Source organism: Heterocephalus glaber, unplaced genomic scaffold (assembly GCF_053883595.1).
Source record: "Heterocephalus glaber isolate CG9 unplaced genomic scaffold, H.glaber_assembly_v1.0 deba00001781, whole genome shotgun sequence".
NCBI lineage: Eukaryota > Metazoa > Chordata > Mammalia > Rodentia > Bathyergidae > Heterocephalus > Heterocephalus glaber.
In genome coordinates, this window is record NW_028258467.1 from 2,475,401 (window position 1) to 2,489,844 (window position 14,444).

General features: G+C 48.7%; 1 protein-coding gene across 2 annotated transcripts; it reads right to left on the minus strand.

The window, feature by feature from the left end:
- Nucleotides 1–14,391, minus strand: Ptx4 (pentraxin 4). Of its 2 annotated transcripts, XM_087202822.1 has the most exons (6): nt 13,915–14,391; nt 8,042–8,104; nt 6,310–6,976; nt 4,652–4,969; nt 407–808; nt 1–174 (listed from the first exon to the last, which is right to left on the minus strand). In XM_087202822.1, the coding sequence occupies exons 3-6, from the start codon at nt 6,794–6,796 to the stop codon at nt 23–25; spliced, it is 1,359 nt and encodes a 452-aa protein (XP_087058948.1). In that variant the 5' UTR covers nt 6,797–6,976; nt 8,042–8,104; nt 13,915–14,391; the 3' UTR covers nt 1–22. The 2 variants fall into 2 exon arrangements, with proteins under 2 accessions (XP_087058948.1, XP_004873795.1); XM_004873738.3 differs by lacking the exons at nt 1–174; nt 407–808; nt 13,915–14,391 and having other exon boundaries at nt 1,019–4,969; nt 8,042–9,173.
- Between the last annotated feature and the right edge of the window lie 53 nt (nt 14,392–14,444).

Below are 14,444 nucleotides of genomic sequence, written 5' to 3' on the forward strand. Positions count from 1 at the left end.
CTCCTCCGTACTGGGGGATGAGCTACAGGGTATCTGAAAACCGCCTGCAGAGAGCACCAGCTTCCTCTGAAGACAGCCTGCTGGTTGAGGCAGACAAGGGTCTGCCAGGAACAGGACGTGTTCGGAATCCTCTTTCCCCAAAGCTGATGTGAAGCCCAGAATGCTGTGGGACGTCTAGAAGCGGATCCACAAGAGCAAAGGTGGCTAAGAGGGATGCACTCACCCAGGGTTCTTGGGCAGGCGTGGTGAGGGGTCCAGGAGATGAGCCCCAGGGGCAAGTTCCTGCCCCCCCCCCCCGTGGGGGGGCGGTTTGCAGGGCTGAGGGGCAAAGCTAGCCCAGGGAACTGCCCACCAGAGCTGTCAGGGAGTGTGGGATACTTCTTTTTCAAAAACCGGGGGAGCGTACCTCTTGGAGCGGCCAACTGCTCCACAGTCTCAACCGCAAGGACACTTTGTTGCTGGGACCGAGCGCACAAACGGTAAGCAGCAGCGTGGGTGTTTACATTGGAGCGCGAGAGGGAAGAACCTGCACGCGCACAAACGGTAAAAAGCAGCTCTGGCGCCCAGCAACAAAGTATCCTTGCGGTTGAGACTGTGGAGGACCGCGTGCACAAACGGTAAGAAGCACCGTGGGTGTTTGCTTTGCAGCGCGAGAGGGAAGAAGCTGCACGTGCACAAACGGTAAAAAGCAGCTCTCTTGCCCAGCTACTTCTGTCTTCTACATCTCCGCCTCGGCGTCCGCGGGTCCAGCGCCGTCCGGCCGCCTCTGTTGCAGGTGGAGCTCCCACCACAGGCTGAGGCCGTGGGGCTGGAGGGGGCCAAGAAGGAGAGTTTTAATTTAGCTCATGCTTTCACGCGATTCAGTCCATGGCTGTTGGCGCCAAGGGAAGAACATCATGGTGCAAGGGCAAGGGAGAGCAAAGTTGCTGAGATCATGATGGCCAGGAAACAGGGCAAGGGTGTTGGATCTCATCTCCGAATTAGATTAGTGACAAACTCCCAAAGCACGACACAGTCGTGGGATCTTACTGGAGAACTTTATTTTCCGGTCGGGACCCATGTACACTCCAACCAAGTCGGAGGACAAAGGCCTCAAATGAAATAAGGACTGCATATTTAAAGGCAAAAACCACAGAAAAAGTCCCTCCTCCCATTCCCCTGGGTTACGGATTGTTGCAGAAGCTGGTTACAGAAGCCAAAATAAGCACAGTTAGTTCTTCCCATTCCCCTGGGTAATGGTTTGTTGCAGATCACCTGAAACACAGTTTCTGTTTATTTTACCTTGCGGTTACATGCATCGGTTAGGGGTGGGGTTTTCTCCCAGGAGACAGAGTGCAGTGGGAAATCACACATATGCAAAATGGAGGAGAATGTTCTCAACATGGTGGTGGTATTGCTAAGTTGGGTCTCACAGTGGTATTGGGGGAGGCACCTTGTGCCTTTGCACTGCGCTACATCTCCAGCCCATTTTTTTTTTTTTTTTGGTACTGGGGATCGAACTCAGGACCTTGCGCTTTAAAGGCAGGCGGCAGAACCACTGAGCTAAATCCCTGGCCCCCTTTTTTATTTTTTATTTTGAGACACGGTCTCACTGTGTTGCCCAGGTGGGGCTCAAACTTGGTGCCCTCCTGCCTCATTCCCCCAAAGTTCTGAGATTATAGGAATGCATGACACACCCACCTTTTATTTTATTTTATTTTATTTTTGAGATGGCTCCTTGCTTGCTAGATGAGGCTACCCTGGAAATCCTGGACTCTAGTGACCCTCCTGATATGAGCTGAAGGCCCAGAGCACTGGTGCTCTGAGATTCTGCTAGGAGACTCAAGAGGCTAATATAGGATACTACCAGAGCAGCTAGGCAGTTCTATACCCCTGGCTGGCTACCTATTTGTGGGTGAAAGGTGGTGCTCAGGTCTCCACATGGCTGAAGTTGTCCATGTCTGAGGACATAGTAGAGGAGGACAGAAGTTCTTGGGACCCCCATAGTTAGCTCTGGGCTTTATCTAGTCTACTTTCTGATTTTTTTGTTTTGTTTTGTTTTTGGTACCAGGGATCGAACTTGGGAACTTTTGCTTTCGAGGCAGGCGCTGGAACCACTGAGCTAAATCCCCGCCCTTACTTTCTGGGGTTTTTTTTTGTTTTTTTTAGGCAGGGTCTCACTATGTAGCCCAGGCAGGCCTGGAACTCTAGGCAATCCTCCTACCTCAGCCTCTGGGATTACAGGTGTGTGCCATCACACCCAGATTACTTTCTGTCTTTTAAAATGGGTGGAGGACACTGGGTATGGTGGTACATTCCTATAATCCTAGCACTCTGGGAAGCTGAGGTAGGAGTATCACCAGCTTGAGCCCCACCTGGGAAATCTAGCAATTTAGTGAGACTCTGTCTCAAAATAAGAAATAGAAAGGGCTGAGGATGTAGCTCAGTGTGAAAACCCTGGCTCAATCCCAGCACCACAAAAAAATTAATGAAATGAAAGAGTGGTATGCAGAGTGAATGTTCCCAGGTTTAGCAGGGCCCAGCTCTCCATGCTTTCCCCAACACCACCCTTTTCTCCTGTCTATACCAATTGATTCTTATTTTGTGATCTCGCTTTTAGGTCTTCATTGGGGATCTCTACCATTTTAAAGGTCAATTTATATCACACTGAAACTTACAGTAAAAATGCCTGTAGTCAGTGTTAGTGTAGGTTTCATTTTTTACCTGCCTAGATTTTGAATTCTATAAAAAAAAAAGGGTCACCAAAAGATACAAAACCAAATGTTGGCAAGGAGGTTGAAAAATGGAATCCTTCATATATTTCTAGTAGGAATGTAAAGTGATATGCAACTTTGGGAACACAACTTGACAGTTTCTGTGAAAGCCTAGACATGAATTTATCATATGACCCATCCACCCTTGGGCATCAGCCCAAGATAAATAGAATATGTCCACCCAAAGACTTGTATGAGAACACTCAGCAGCTTTATTTGCAATAACCAAAAACTGGAAACAACCTAAATGTCTGTATGGATAAACAAAATATGGTCCACTAATACAATGGAATATTATTCACTCACAAAGAGGAGTGAGGATGGGCCAGGGATTTAGCTCAGTGGTTCCAGCGCCTCCCTTGAAACCGCAAGGACCTGAGTCTGATCCCCGGTATCAAAAAAAAAAAAAAAAAAAAAAAAAAAAAGGAGTGAGATACTGTACTGACACCAGCTACAACATAGATGAACCTGGAAAATATGATGCTGAAAGACAGAAGCAGGACACAAAGGCCACAGGCTGTTGACTCCATCTATATGAAATATCTAGAACAGGCCAATCCACAGGCAGAAAGCAGATGGGGTTGCCAGGGGTTGGGGGCAAGAGTGATCATTAACAGGCAGTGTTTAGAGGGCAACTGAAATACTCAAAAAATAAATTATGGTGATGGTTGCACAGCTCAGTATATTTACTATGAATCTCTGGTACACTTAAAAAGGATAGTTTATAATATGAAAATAATACTTTATGAGTTGACTTAAGGCATTGCCAGTCCATTTTAATTGTGGCTCTGGCAGCCTTACCAGCTATGCCAGGACAACAGAAAAGAACTGACCAACCACCCTTGAGAGAACCTCCAGGACTCTCAGTGAAGGGGGCTGTAGTCTTAAAGGCCAGGAAACAGACTCTTAGGCCCTTTCCCCAAGAGATGCTGGAACAGCCATCACCCAGAGGAAAGCCTTCCTAAGTCACCTTGAGAGAAGCCAATGATGTTACAAATGGCCATCTCTGCAGCTGGAAGGAATGAGGACATCCCCTGGGAAGGCCTTGATCAGCTGGCCCTTTATCACTAAAAGGGCACACTGGGAAGAGAGGCCTGCTGGGATCTAGCACTCCTGCTGGGCTGGTGCAAGCCAGGGTGAAATGATGTCATACTACAAAGAATGAGGCGAGGGCCAGGGATTTAGCTCAGTGGTTCAGCTGCCTGCTTCGCAAGCGCAAGGTCCAAAGTTCGATCCCCGCTACCAAAAAAAAAAAACGAATGAGGTGACTAGGGACTTTGAAGGTATAGCATATAAGATCAAGAATATTGCAGAGATGGGAAGATGAAGCCTGTGGACCTGAACTTGCCTGGGGTCCCCTCTCTCGCTGCAGATGTTTCCTTGACCACTTCCACCTCCTTTTTTTTTGGTATTGGGGATGGCACCTTGTGCTTGTGAGGCAGGTGCTGGAACCACTGAGCTAAATCCCCAGCCCTGCACCTCCTACAGGTGTGTATGCTCAGGTGTGTATGCATAGCTGAGGACAATGAGGATGGGCGGGGGCTCACTCCTCTCACTGACCTGCAGAGTGTGGCCTCATGGACAGTGCTCCAGGCAAAGGCAGTTGATTCTCTGCACAAATCCACCTACCAGTGTGGCATTGGCTAGAGTCAGGATGGCACCTGTAGGGAGCTTTTTCCCGGTGACAAGGTTTGCAACTTCTCTAGGCACCAGCACCCGGTCCCAGATAGCCAAGCCAGACATGCTCCCCACAAAAGCTTCAGCACTGTCAAAACCACCCCCAACACTGTCTTGCTCCTGGCCTAGCACAAGGGATCCCCCAGGAGGGATCTCATAATCCTCCCTGAAGTGGGAGCCAGAGGCCACTAGCCTTCGGTCCACATAGAGCCAGTACCTGCCTTGGATAGATGTCCAGCTGACACAGATGTGGTGCCACTGGCTGTCCAGCAGCGGCTGCAGGGGCAGCTCCCTGAAGGCTGGGTCTCCAATAACAAAGTGCATAGAGCCGGGGACCAGAGAGTCTCGGCCATGCAGCACCAGCTTGTTGTCATTCTCTTCAGTGGCATAGGAGAGGAGGGTGCCCAGGTGGCCAGAAGCCAGGCGGATCCAGCTGCAGAAGGACAGGGCTCGTAGGCCCTTGAGGAAGCCAGGGCTGAGAAAGACCACATTTCCAGTGGAGGCATTCGGGAAAACAAACACAGGGCCGGCGTTGCAAACTAGAAACAGAGGGAGGGACAGTGAGCCTCTGCACTATGAGGCAATCCAAAAGCATCCTGGAGCGTCAGTGCTGCAGGCATGCCCCCTGCTCTAGGTGGCCAAAAGTTTCCAGCCACCATGGCTCCAGGAGCTCTAGCTCTGTGCTGGCACACTTTTTTTTTTCGGTACCGAGGATCAAACTCAGGTCCTTGCGCTTGCACAGCAGGCAGTGAAACCACTGAGCTAAATCCCCAGCCCAGTGCTGGCACTCTTAAGGGCATGCCTGGCAGCATCTCATTTACCCTCCCAATATGACCCCCATTCCACCAAAAACTGAGAATGGAGTTCCTAAGGGATGGATGAGCTCCATGTGAGCCTGAGTTGTCTGCCTATGCTCCTTGCTGCTAGGGGAACCTCTATTGGCATTTCCTGTGGCTATTGTAACAAGTTGCCATAAATTTATTTGTTTATTTGTGGTACTGGAGATGGAACACAGGGCCTTTCCATTGGGCTAGATCCCAGGCCTTTTTATTGTTTATTTTGAGACAGGGTCTTGCTAAGTTGTCTAGGCTGGGCTAAAACTTGCAGTCCTCCTGCCTTAGCCTCCCAGAGTCCTCCCAGAGTACAGGTGTGTGCCTCCATGCCTAGCTGAAATGAATTTAATAATTGAAAACACTCCTGGTGCTGGGCATGGTGGTACACACCTGTCTCAAAATAAAAAGCTCTGGGGATTTAGCTCAATAGTAGATCACACCTGGGTTGAATCCCTAGTAATGCAAAACCAAAAACAAAACAAGTAAAGAAAAGCCACCAGTCTAAGTTTGTGGAGGTCAAAATATCTTATAGGTTCAAATCAAGGTGTGGGCAGGGCTAGTTTGTTCTGGAGGCTCTGTAGGACAAGCTGCCCCATCCAGCCCTTTCCATCTTCTAGAGCTATGCATAGTCCTTGGCTGTTGTTCAGAAAGCATTCCTCAGCCTATGCTTTTGTCCTCACATCTCCTCTGGCTCTGACCCTTCTGCCTCCCTCTCTGAGCCCCATGATTACATTGGACCCATCCAATAATCCAGGATTGTTGCCATTTCAAAGTCCTGACTCAACCACCTTTGAAGAAACCCTTCTGCCATATAGGGAATGTGGGTGACTTCACCTGCTGGGGACCTGCATTTAGGTGGTCACTTGGATGACAGAGTCAGGCTATCCCCTCTTCTAGGACAGGATATGTGGAGTATGAAGCCAGTGTCCTCTCCTTGTGGCCTCTGGGACAGTGGGGACAGTGGAGACAGTGAGGACACTGTGGCCTTAGGAGGAGCCAATGGGAAACCTAGAAATTGATGGGGAGGACAGGCCTGTGACACTTACTTTTTCCTGGTCCCTGGGGAAGCCATACCAGCTGAGGAGGGTCCCTTGGGGCGGCAGAAGATGCCCAATGGATGCTTAAGGAGGGGGGCTTCTGTGTCCCCTGGAAAATAGTAGCAAAATCTTGGGGTAGATTTCTGTGTTCAGGTGGAGGCCTCAGTGCCTGCTTTTCCTGATGCAGCTTTGGGGAGCTCACACCTGGCTGCACAGGCTGGTTTGGGGCCAGGATCACCCGCTGGGCTGCAATGCCAGGGTTGGCCATCTGCAGCTGTCCCTCAAGAGCAGCTAGCCTGGCGCTCTGGCTATGGACCTGGTGTGCCAGTTGGGCCAGTGCATTTTGCAAAGTAGACACATCCAGGGCCAGGCATGAGGTAGCATCCTGCTGTGCCTTCTGCTCCTCCCTCTTCCAAACCTGCTGCCTGCTCAGGGCAAGGTCCAGGTCCTGAAGCCTTGCATCCACTTTCCGGGCTTGACGTTTGGTCTTCCTCATCCAAATCTTTAGGCGGGTCAGGTCCACCCGTGTGGCAGCCTCTGACCTGTTGACTGCCAGAGCCACAGCCTGGCTCTCTTCTGTCAGCCTCTGGAACCGGGCATCAACATTGTAGGACACATTGTAGTTGTTTGCAATGCCCTGCAAGTGTGTCAGGGTGACCTCTTGGAATCTTTGAAACTGTGAAAAGGACATAGTGATTATAGGGAGTGGCAGGGAGTAGGACAAGGCTCTCCTGTTTACTCTTCACCAAGTCCCTACTGTGTGCAGGGTTTATGACCAGCACTGTATTTATTTATTTAGGTTTTTTGGAGACAGGCCTCCCCATGTAGCCCAGGCTGGCCGTGAACTCACTATGTAGCCCAGGCTGGCCTTGAACTTGCCATGATCTTCCTTCCTCAGGCTCCTGAGTGCTGGGATTTACAGGCATGTGCCACCAAGCCTGGGCTCATCCATCCCTTTTTTATATTTCAAGACAAGGTCTTGATAAGTTGCTAAATTGCCCTGGTGGGGCTCAAACTTGCAATCCTCCTGCCTCAGTTTCCCAGAGTGCTAGGATTATGACTGGCTGGAACTGAATATTGATTGACCAATTTGATCTATGTCACAATGCCAGGAGATGCAGGTCAGTTATCATGAACAGTCCCATGAGACAGATCATACAAGGAGTACCTGACCCCTGGGCCACAGCAATGCAATGTGAGGTGTGGACTCCAGTCCCACAGCCCAGGCTCCTATCTTCCTCCAAACCCCTGCTCTGGATTACTATAGCCAGTTGATTCACTGCTGTGGCCCTCAAGGTCATCCCTGTGAGTGGAGGAGCCAATGGGATGAGCTCTGTGAGTGCTTTACCAGAATCAAAGTAGAAGTGCTCAGAGCTGGGAATAGTCTACCAACCCCTCCTAGGAGCCTCAGGAACATCCACAGCCTCTGTTTCCAGGTGAATTTATGACCCCACAGCTCCTACACCCAGTGGCATTGCCAGGAACCATCAGACTCCTAGATCCCTCCAGTTGTGCTCCTTGGGTCCTGACAGGCTGAAGTCCCCCACCCCCCATCCATATGTCATCTGGCTTGATTTCAGATGTGACCCAGCAAGCCGTTCCCTAGTTTCCAACTATAGGTGGGAACACTATTAGCTGCTAGCAAGGACCACAAGCTGGGCGATCAGGTCCAGAGTGCCAACACTTACAGCTCTGTGTCTGTAACATCCATCCTTCGTCTGCCCAAGTGTGGTATACTTACCTGCTCTTCCAGTCTACGGAGCCTCTCAAAAAATGGTTTTCTTTGTCCTATTGGGCGGGCTTCCTGCAACGAAACCCCACATAGATACATGAACACAAAAACAAGGAGGAACGGTAGGGTCCTCTTCCCAGGGCGACCCATGCTGACAGCCGAGGGGCCCCAGCCTCTCTGCTGGATGGATGTAGGAGGTTATGCTAGCCTCATGTGATGGCCTCATCCCCCACAGCTCCCCAGTTGAGTGGTTTTCCTTCTTCAGTCCTGGCTGGGTATCAGGAACTTCCTGCCACCTTAATGAAACGCATCTGCCTTCAAGACTGAGTCTGAGGTTCCCAAGGAAACAAGCATAAAAGGAACACAAACAATTTCTTTGGAAAAACATTCTACTGGGTCCAAGGCCTTGTCAGGTTGGCTCAGAGGCAGACAGGAGTTAATAATGGCTTTAACAGGAGCATATGGAGTCATGTTCCTAACTAAGAAGTTGAAACAGGACAGGGGACTTGACTGCGACCCAGAAGTCACTGGAGCCAGGACTGCCCTTGCAGCCAGCACCCTAACCATGCACAGCCACCTTCTAGGAGGCCCTGTCTCTCTCCCTTGGAAAATGAACTGAAACATGATTGGAGACACCTTGACTCATTTTTTTCCCAAGGATTAGATAACTTTAATTAAATTTTATTTATTTACTGTTTATTTGTTTGCTTGTTTTTTTCTGAGGTGGGGGTTCTTGCCCAGGCTGACCCGAAGCTCCTAGGCTCAACTGATCCCCATGCTTTAGCCTGTTGAGTAGCTGGGGCTACAGGCATAAGTCAATGTAAGTCAACAATTTTTAAACTGATACACAAAAAACCATAAAAACTGTACAAAGTAGTGGGGTTATGTGCTATTTCAATACAGGTGTGCATCATGTAATAAATCAGGGAAACATATCTGTCTTGTCCTAAGTTATTTTGTTTTTTGGTTTTTTTTGGCACCGGGGATTGAACTCAGGACCTTGCGCTTGTGAGGCAGGGATGATGCCACTGAGCTAAATCCCTGGCCCTTATAACCTATTTTAGATACAGGCTGTGTAGTGGGTTGAATGATATCTTAGTTACTTGGTCCAAATACTCAAAACTCACAAGTTAAAGAAGGAAAGGTTTATTTTTGCTCACAGTTTATAGAGGTTTCAGTCCATAGTAGGCTGGTTCCAACCCAGGGTAGCATGGCAGAGGAGAAACAGTTCATAGTGTGACAAGCAGGGGGCACCACAGCTTTTCTTTCCAGTTTTTATTTCATCCAGGGTACAAGACAACTGGTTGTTGCCACCAGGGAGGGTCTTTCTTCTTCAGTAAGTCCTTTATCCATACCCAGAACTATGGTAACCCATGGTGGACCAATCTAGTATCACATGCCCACAATCCAGTCACTCCCCAAAGCTCCACCTTTGAGACATGAGGATTTGGGGTGACATCTAGATATAAGCCATAACAAATGAACCTCCTGAAAAGTCATGTCCAGGTTCTGGCTCTGGGGGCTGTGAATGTGACCTTATGTGGAAAGAAGGTCTTTGCAGATCCTGAGATGAGGTTATCCTGGATATCTTAGTGGGCCCTGTCCTCATAGTGGCCAGTGTCCCGGAGACAGAAGACAGAGGGCTCAGGTGACAGCCGCTTGAAGACAGCAGCAGAGAAGCATTGAGGCCACAGAGGCACCGGGAGCCCAGAAGCTAGAAGAGACAAAGGGTCATCCCTGAGTCTCTGGAGGGAGCCTGACACCTTAGTTTCAGACTTGTGGCCTCCATAGCTGTGACAGAATAACTTTCTGTTATTCGAAGCCTCCGGTTTATAATAAAAAGATAATCCACAAAAATGTTTCCCACAAGAGCACCCACTGATTTCAATTTTGTGTGAGCTCAGAGTATCCTAGGCCAGAGAACAAGCCACTGATCCCAAGGGTCACCTTGGCAAACATCAGAAAACCACTAGAAAGGACCAAGACTGTCTCTAGAGAACCGCTGATCACACAGCACTGTGCCAAAGACAGAAGAGCAAACCTTACACTTTCTAAGCAAGGATGATTTCCACTTAAAACTGTATATCCAGCTTGTGTGAACAGACCAGGAGCAAAGAGTAAAGACGCTTTCCTATATACAAAGGCCCAGGAAATTTATTTTCCATGGGTCTTTTCTGGGAAGTTACTGGATGCTAGGTACCGAAAAGGAGGGAAGAAAAAAAGAAAAAGAAAAGGAAGGAATGAAGATGCTGTGGGAACTGCAGAGGCCTGAGTCCACAGCGGAAGGGGAGTTTGGGATGGAGTCCCAGGACAGTGTTGTCCTGGGTCCAATCACACCCTGCCACAATCCACATTCTGGCCATAGAGACCCGCCTAGGCCTTCCCCTTGCCGCCACTCCCCTCACTTGGCCTCATGTAGGCAACCGTGGCTGCCCTCTACAGACTGTGTGTACTACTGACTGCACCCCAGTGTGGGCAGAAGTGAAGGTTGGATCCAGAGGCCCATCGCCACGGAGGCAACTCTGAAGCCCATGCCAGTCCCCCGTCCCCACTTCATTCCCTCTGGCACGCACCTACCCTCCATCTTGTCTCCCTCAGCCCCACCTGACCGCCAGCTGTGGCCCTGGGTATACAACACAGTCTCTGCTCTCCCCAGGTTTGCTCTGTTCAGTCTGGGGATACCTGAAGGAATCCAACTGGGCCCATGCTGACCACAGACCCCTCTAAATCCCCCTTCCAGCACAGCTGTAACTAGTGACTCATATCATTATATCAGCCCGTAGGGACAAGGGGTCATAGGCAGGAAAAAGGATAAAATAAGGTCTCTCTCTTTTTTTTTTTTTTTTTTTTTTTTGGTAGCAGGGATTGAACTTGGGACCTTGTACTTACAAGGCAGGCGACAGAACCACTGAGCTAAATCCCCAGCCCCAAAATAAGGTCTCATTAAGCTTTTTTTTTGGTACCGGGGATTGAACTCAGGACCTTTCGCTTGGGAGGCAGGCACAGCGCCACTAAGCTAAATCCCTGGCCCTCATTAAGCTTTATTAAAGAAATTAATAGGAAATCTTACTAAAGGTAGCCTTTGCCTCTGCAGTTAGACTCCAGCAATTACAAAGACAAAAGTAAAAGGAGAGAGACTAGATCCGAGAAGGTGCCAGGTAACACAATTAACAGAAGAATTTAGCTCAGTGGTTTCACTGCCTGCCTCGAAAGCTCAAGGTCCCGAGTTTGATCCCCGGTACCAAAAAAAAAAAAAAAAAAAAAAAAAAAATTCAGATCATTATTCAGTCCTATTACTGATAATATTACAGGCACTTAAGTTAGCTAGAAGTTAGTACACAGTCAGAGAGGGACTGGGCTCTCAAGGAAGTCAGGAGAAAAATAAGACATTACAATTGAGGCTGGAGGCATATCTGTCAAAGACCAGGCCTCAAGATAAAGACAGGATGACCAGGCCTTCTTGCCTCCCTAAGGGATAGGAAGTAACTTGGAATTATAATTAATATCATCTGGTCCAGTAAAATCCATATAGACCTCAGTCACCCAGGTGGGTGACTAGAGTGTTAGGACAAGAAGGAAAAGAAGCAGGGGTACAAGCTCAACAGGACAGATTTGCTTTCGAACAAACCTTAGAGGGACGGCTCTAGAGATCAGACCAGTAACTCTTGTTCAGGCTGCAAAGTTTTTAAAGGGTCATAAGCAGAAAGAAAAGCTGTACAAGTTGTGGTGTGTTGTTTGTCAAGAACAGGACTGAACAGTGATTGGGAATTATAGGGTGTGGCTGGGTTTAGACTGTGATTACTGGGCCTTATTGGCCCATGACTACAAATCTATAGCATGTGTAAAAGCATATCATGGGGAAGGGATGTAAAGAGGTCTCTGCTTAGACCAGGATGCTGGTGGTTGGATTCCTAAACAGGCCCATCCTTTCCCCCAAAATGCCTTTGTTCTTTCCATGTACCCTTGCCACGTGACCTGTTTCTGTATTGGATCAATATTAGCTAAGTGGCTCAACTTGTAATCCTATAGGTTGGTTGATGGCAGTTTGACTCATGTTGTGACTTTGCTGTATAAATTATCCCTGACAAAGGGCCTCAGTGGCAACCCACTTCCTGCACCCCTCCTGTCTCTCAGGAGTTATCTCTCAATAAATCTTCCCTATTCTTAACCTCCTTTGTCCTTTGTTGGTTTCAGGGAACATAAACTCAGCACATCTGACATCTAGCAGGTTGGGAGTTACATTTTTCCCTACATCAATACCACTACTCTGGGGCAACCCACTCTTCGGTCCCCCTTCTGTTTGTGTCAGGCAGAAGCTATTTTTCTCTAAATAAATTCTTCCTACTTTTGTTTTGTTTGTTTTTGCAGTACTGGGGATTGAACTCAGGACCTTGCACTTACAAGGCAGGCAACAGCGCCACTGAGCTAAATCCCCGGCTAATTCTTCCTACTTTTAACCTCTGTTGTTCCTAGAATTCATTCTTTGACTTTAGAGAACATGAACTTGCATTTCAGATAACTAGCAGGTTTGGGAGTTACATCTGTTCCCCCTATATCATTTTGGAGGTTCCAATGAGATTACTTGATGGGAGTGTTTTGTTCAAGGGACTTCCCTCCTCTATGGCTGCTGGATTTCAAGACAAAGCTTCCAGGATGAGGCTGCCAAACTCCAAGTTGTCATACAAATGGAACCAACAACAAATATGCTAGACTTCTTTACCAGGATCCACCAAATTGACCTTGTAAAAAGTTCATAACTGCTAAACTACAATACAACTTTTTTTTTTTTTTCTTGGTACCAGGGGTCAAACTCAGGACCTTGCCTTGCAAGGCAGGCGGCGGAACCACTGAGCTAAATACCCAGCAGTTGACTATAGTTTTGTCCCACCTTGAACCCACCTCACCTCATGGCTTTGTCCCATAAAATACCTTTGAGAAGCAGTGTGGGCAGGCAACCAACTTTCTGGTCCCCCTTCTGCCTCTCTTAGACAGAAGCTATTTTTCTCTCAAATTCTTCCTACTCTAAAAACAAAACAAAACAAAACAAAAAACCTCACAAAAAAACACTACTCCCGCACATTCCAAGCCTTGACTTTGAGCAAGCATCCTTGGCAGGTAGTCACAACCCCCTTTCACTGAATCTTCCCCACCATGACCCTATAAAAGACCCCCTGTATGAGAGTTATTGGTCTAGAGAGTGCCAGAGCCGTTCCTCTTAGGTTCTGAAACTTGCCCTGTTGAGCTCCTACTTCAGTATCTTTTCTTCATAACAATGCACTCAGTGGTGAGCACTTGCCTAGCATACTGGATTTGTCCTCAGTACTTCAAAAAAAAAAAAAAAAAGTCGCCATGTAGGGCTCCGAGCAACTCTGGCCCTTCACTTAAAATAGCACACCATCTGCTTTCTCTATTTCTTCAGTACTGGGGCTTGAACCCAGGGCCTTCACACTGAGCTACATCTCACCCATGGTCCTCCTCTCCTCGTTTAGATTTTTTTGAGATAGTATCTCACTAAATTGTTAAATTGCACTGCCTAGGTTCGAATATGTGAAGCTCCTGCCTAAACCTCCCACAGTGCTGAGATTACAGGCATGCGCCACTATGCCCCACCCACCTCCCCTTTTGCTGCCTGATTTGCCTTCTGAAGCACTGTTTGCCTACTTTATTTGTCCATTTGCTAGAGGGCACTTTATCTCCTCAATTTGTTGCCCAGGAAGGGTGCTTGCTTGATAATTGCTAAATGAATAAATGTTCCCCAACATTCGTCTCTGTTAAAACGTCACTGCTTCCGAAAGCCTTTCCAGATCACCCCCTCCCAAGGTGAAGGCCACCCACTGTCCCTGGCAGCCAACAGAACTTTCCGCCATGGTGGGATGACTTACATCGCACTGTTCAGAGGGTCAGCTCGTGCAACTAAGGATTGATTCCCGATATTCCATTTAGGCTTGTCTACACAGCCCGGGACGCGGTCAGTACTCCTCCCCTGACCTCCTTCGCCCACGGCACACGCACTCATTAACATCGTCTGTCTTGTTTATCCTTTCCCGACTCCGACTTTTGAGCCAGACCTTGACCCCAGGGGCCATGCGAACTTGCCACGTGCTCAAATGGCGGGTTAGATAGTGCAGAGCCCTCGCGCCCTCCCGAGGCACCAGGAAACCCCGCCCCACCCTCAGGTCCACCTGACAGCCTCCGCCTAGGCTCCACTCACGAAATCCCTCCGGAGCCCGGACGAAAGCAACCCTCCGACCACGCCCCTACTGGCTACGAACCCATAGGCCCCGCCCACACCTGAGACTCAAAACCCTCCCGGCATCCCTCAAACTCAGCCCACAGCAGCAATCAGACCAAGCTTCCAGCAACCAAAGGCCCCTCAGGCCCCGCCCATGCCAGCCCTTTGGAGTTCTTATAT

Bases quoted from the DNA above. Each gene is read 5' to 3' on its own strand.
- Ptx4 (XM_004873738.3), bottom strand. From the start codon at position 8,182: ATGGGTCGCCCTGGGAAGAGGACCCTACCGTTCCTCCTTGTTTTTGTG. The intron at 6,977-8,041 runs GTAAGTATACCA...TCCTTTTCACAG, and splicing joins TCCGTAGACTGGAAGAGCAG to TTTCAAAGATTCCAAGAGGT. The intron at 4,970-6,309 runs GTAAGTGTCACA...CTCTGTTTCTAG, and splicing joins TCCCCAGGGACCAGGAAAAA to TTTGCAACGCCGGCCCTGTG.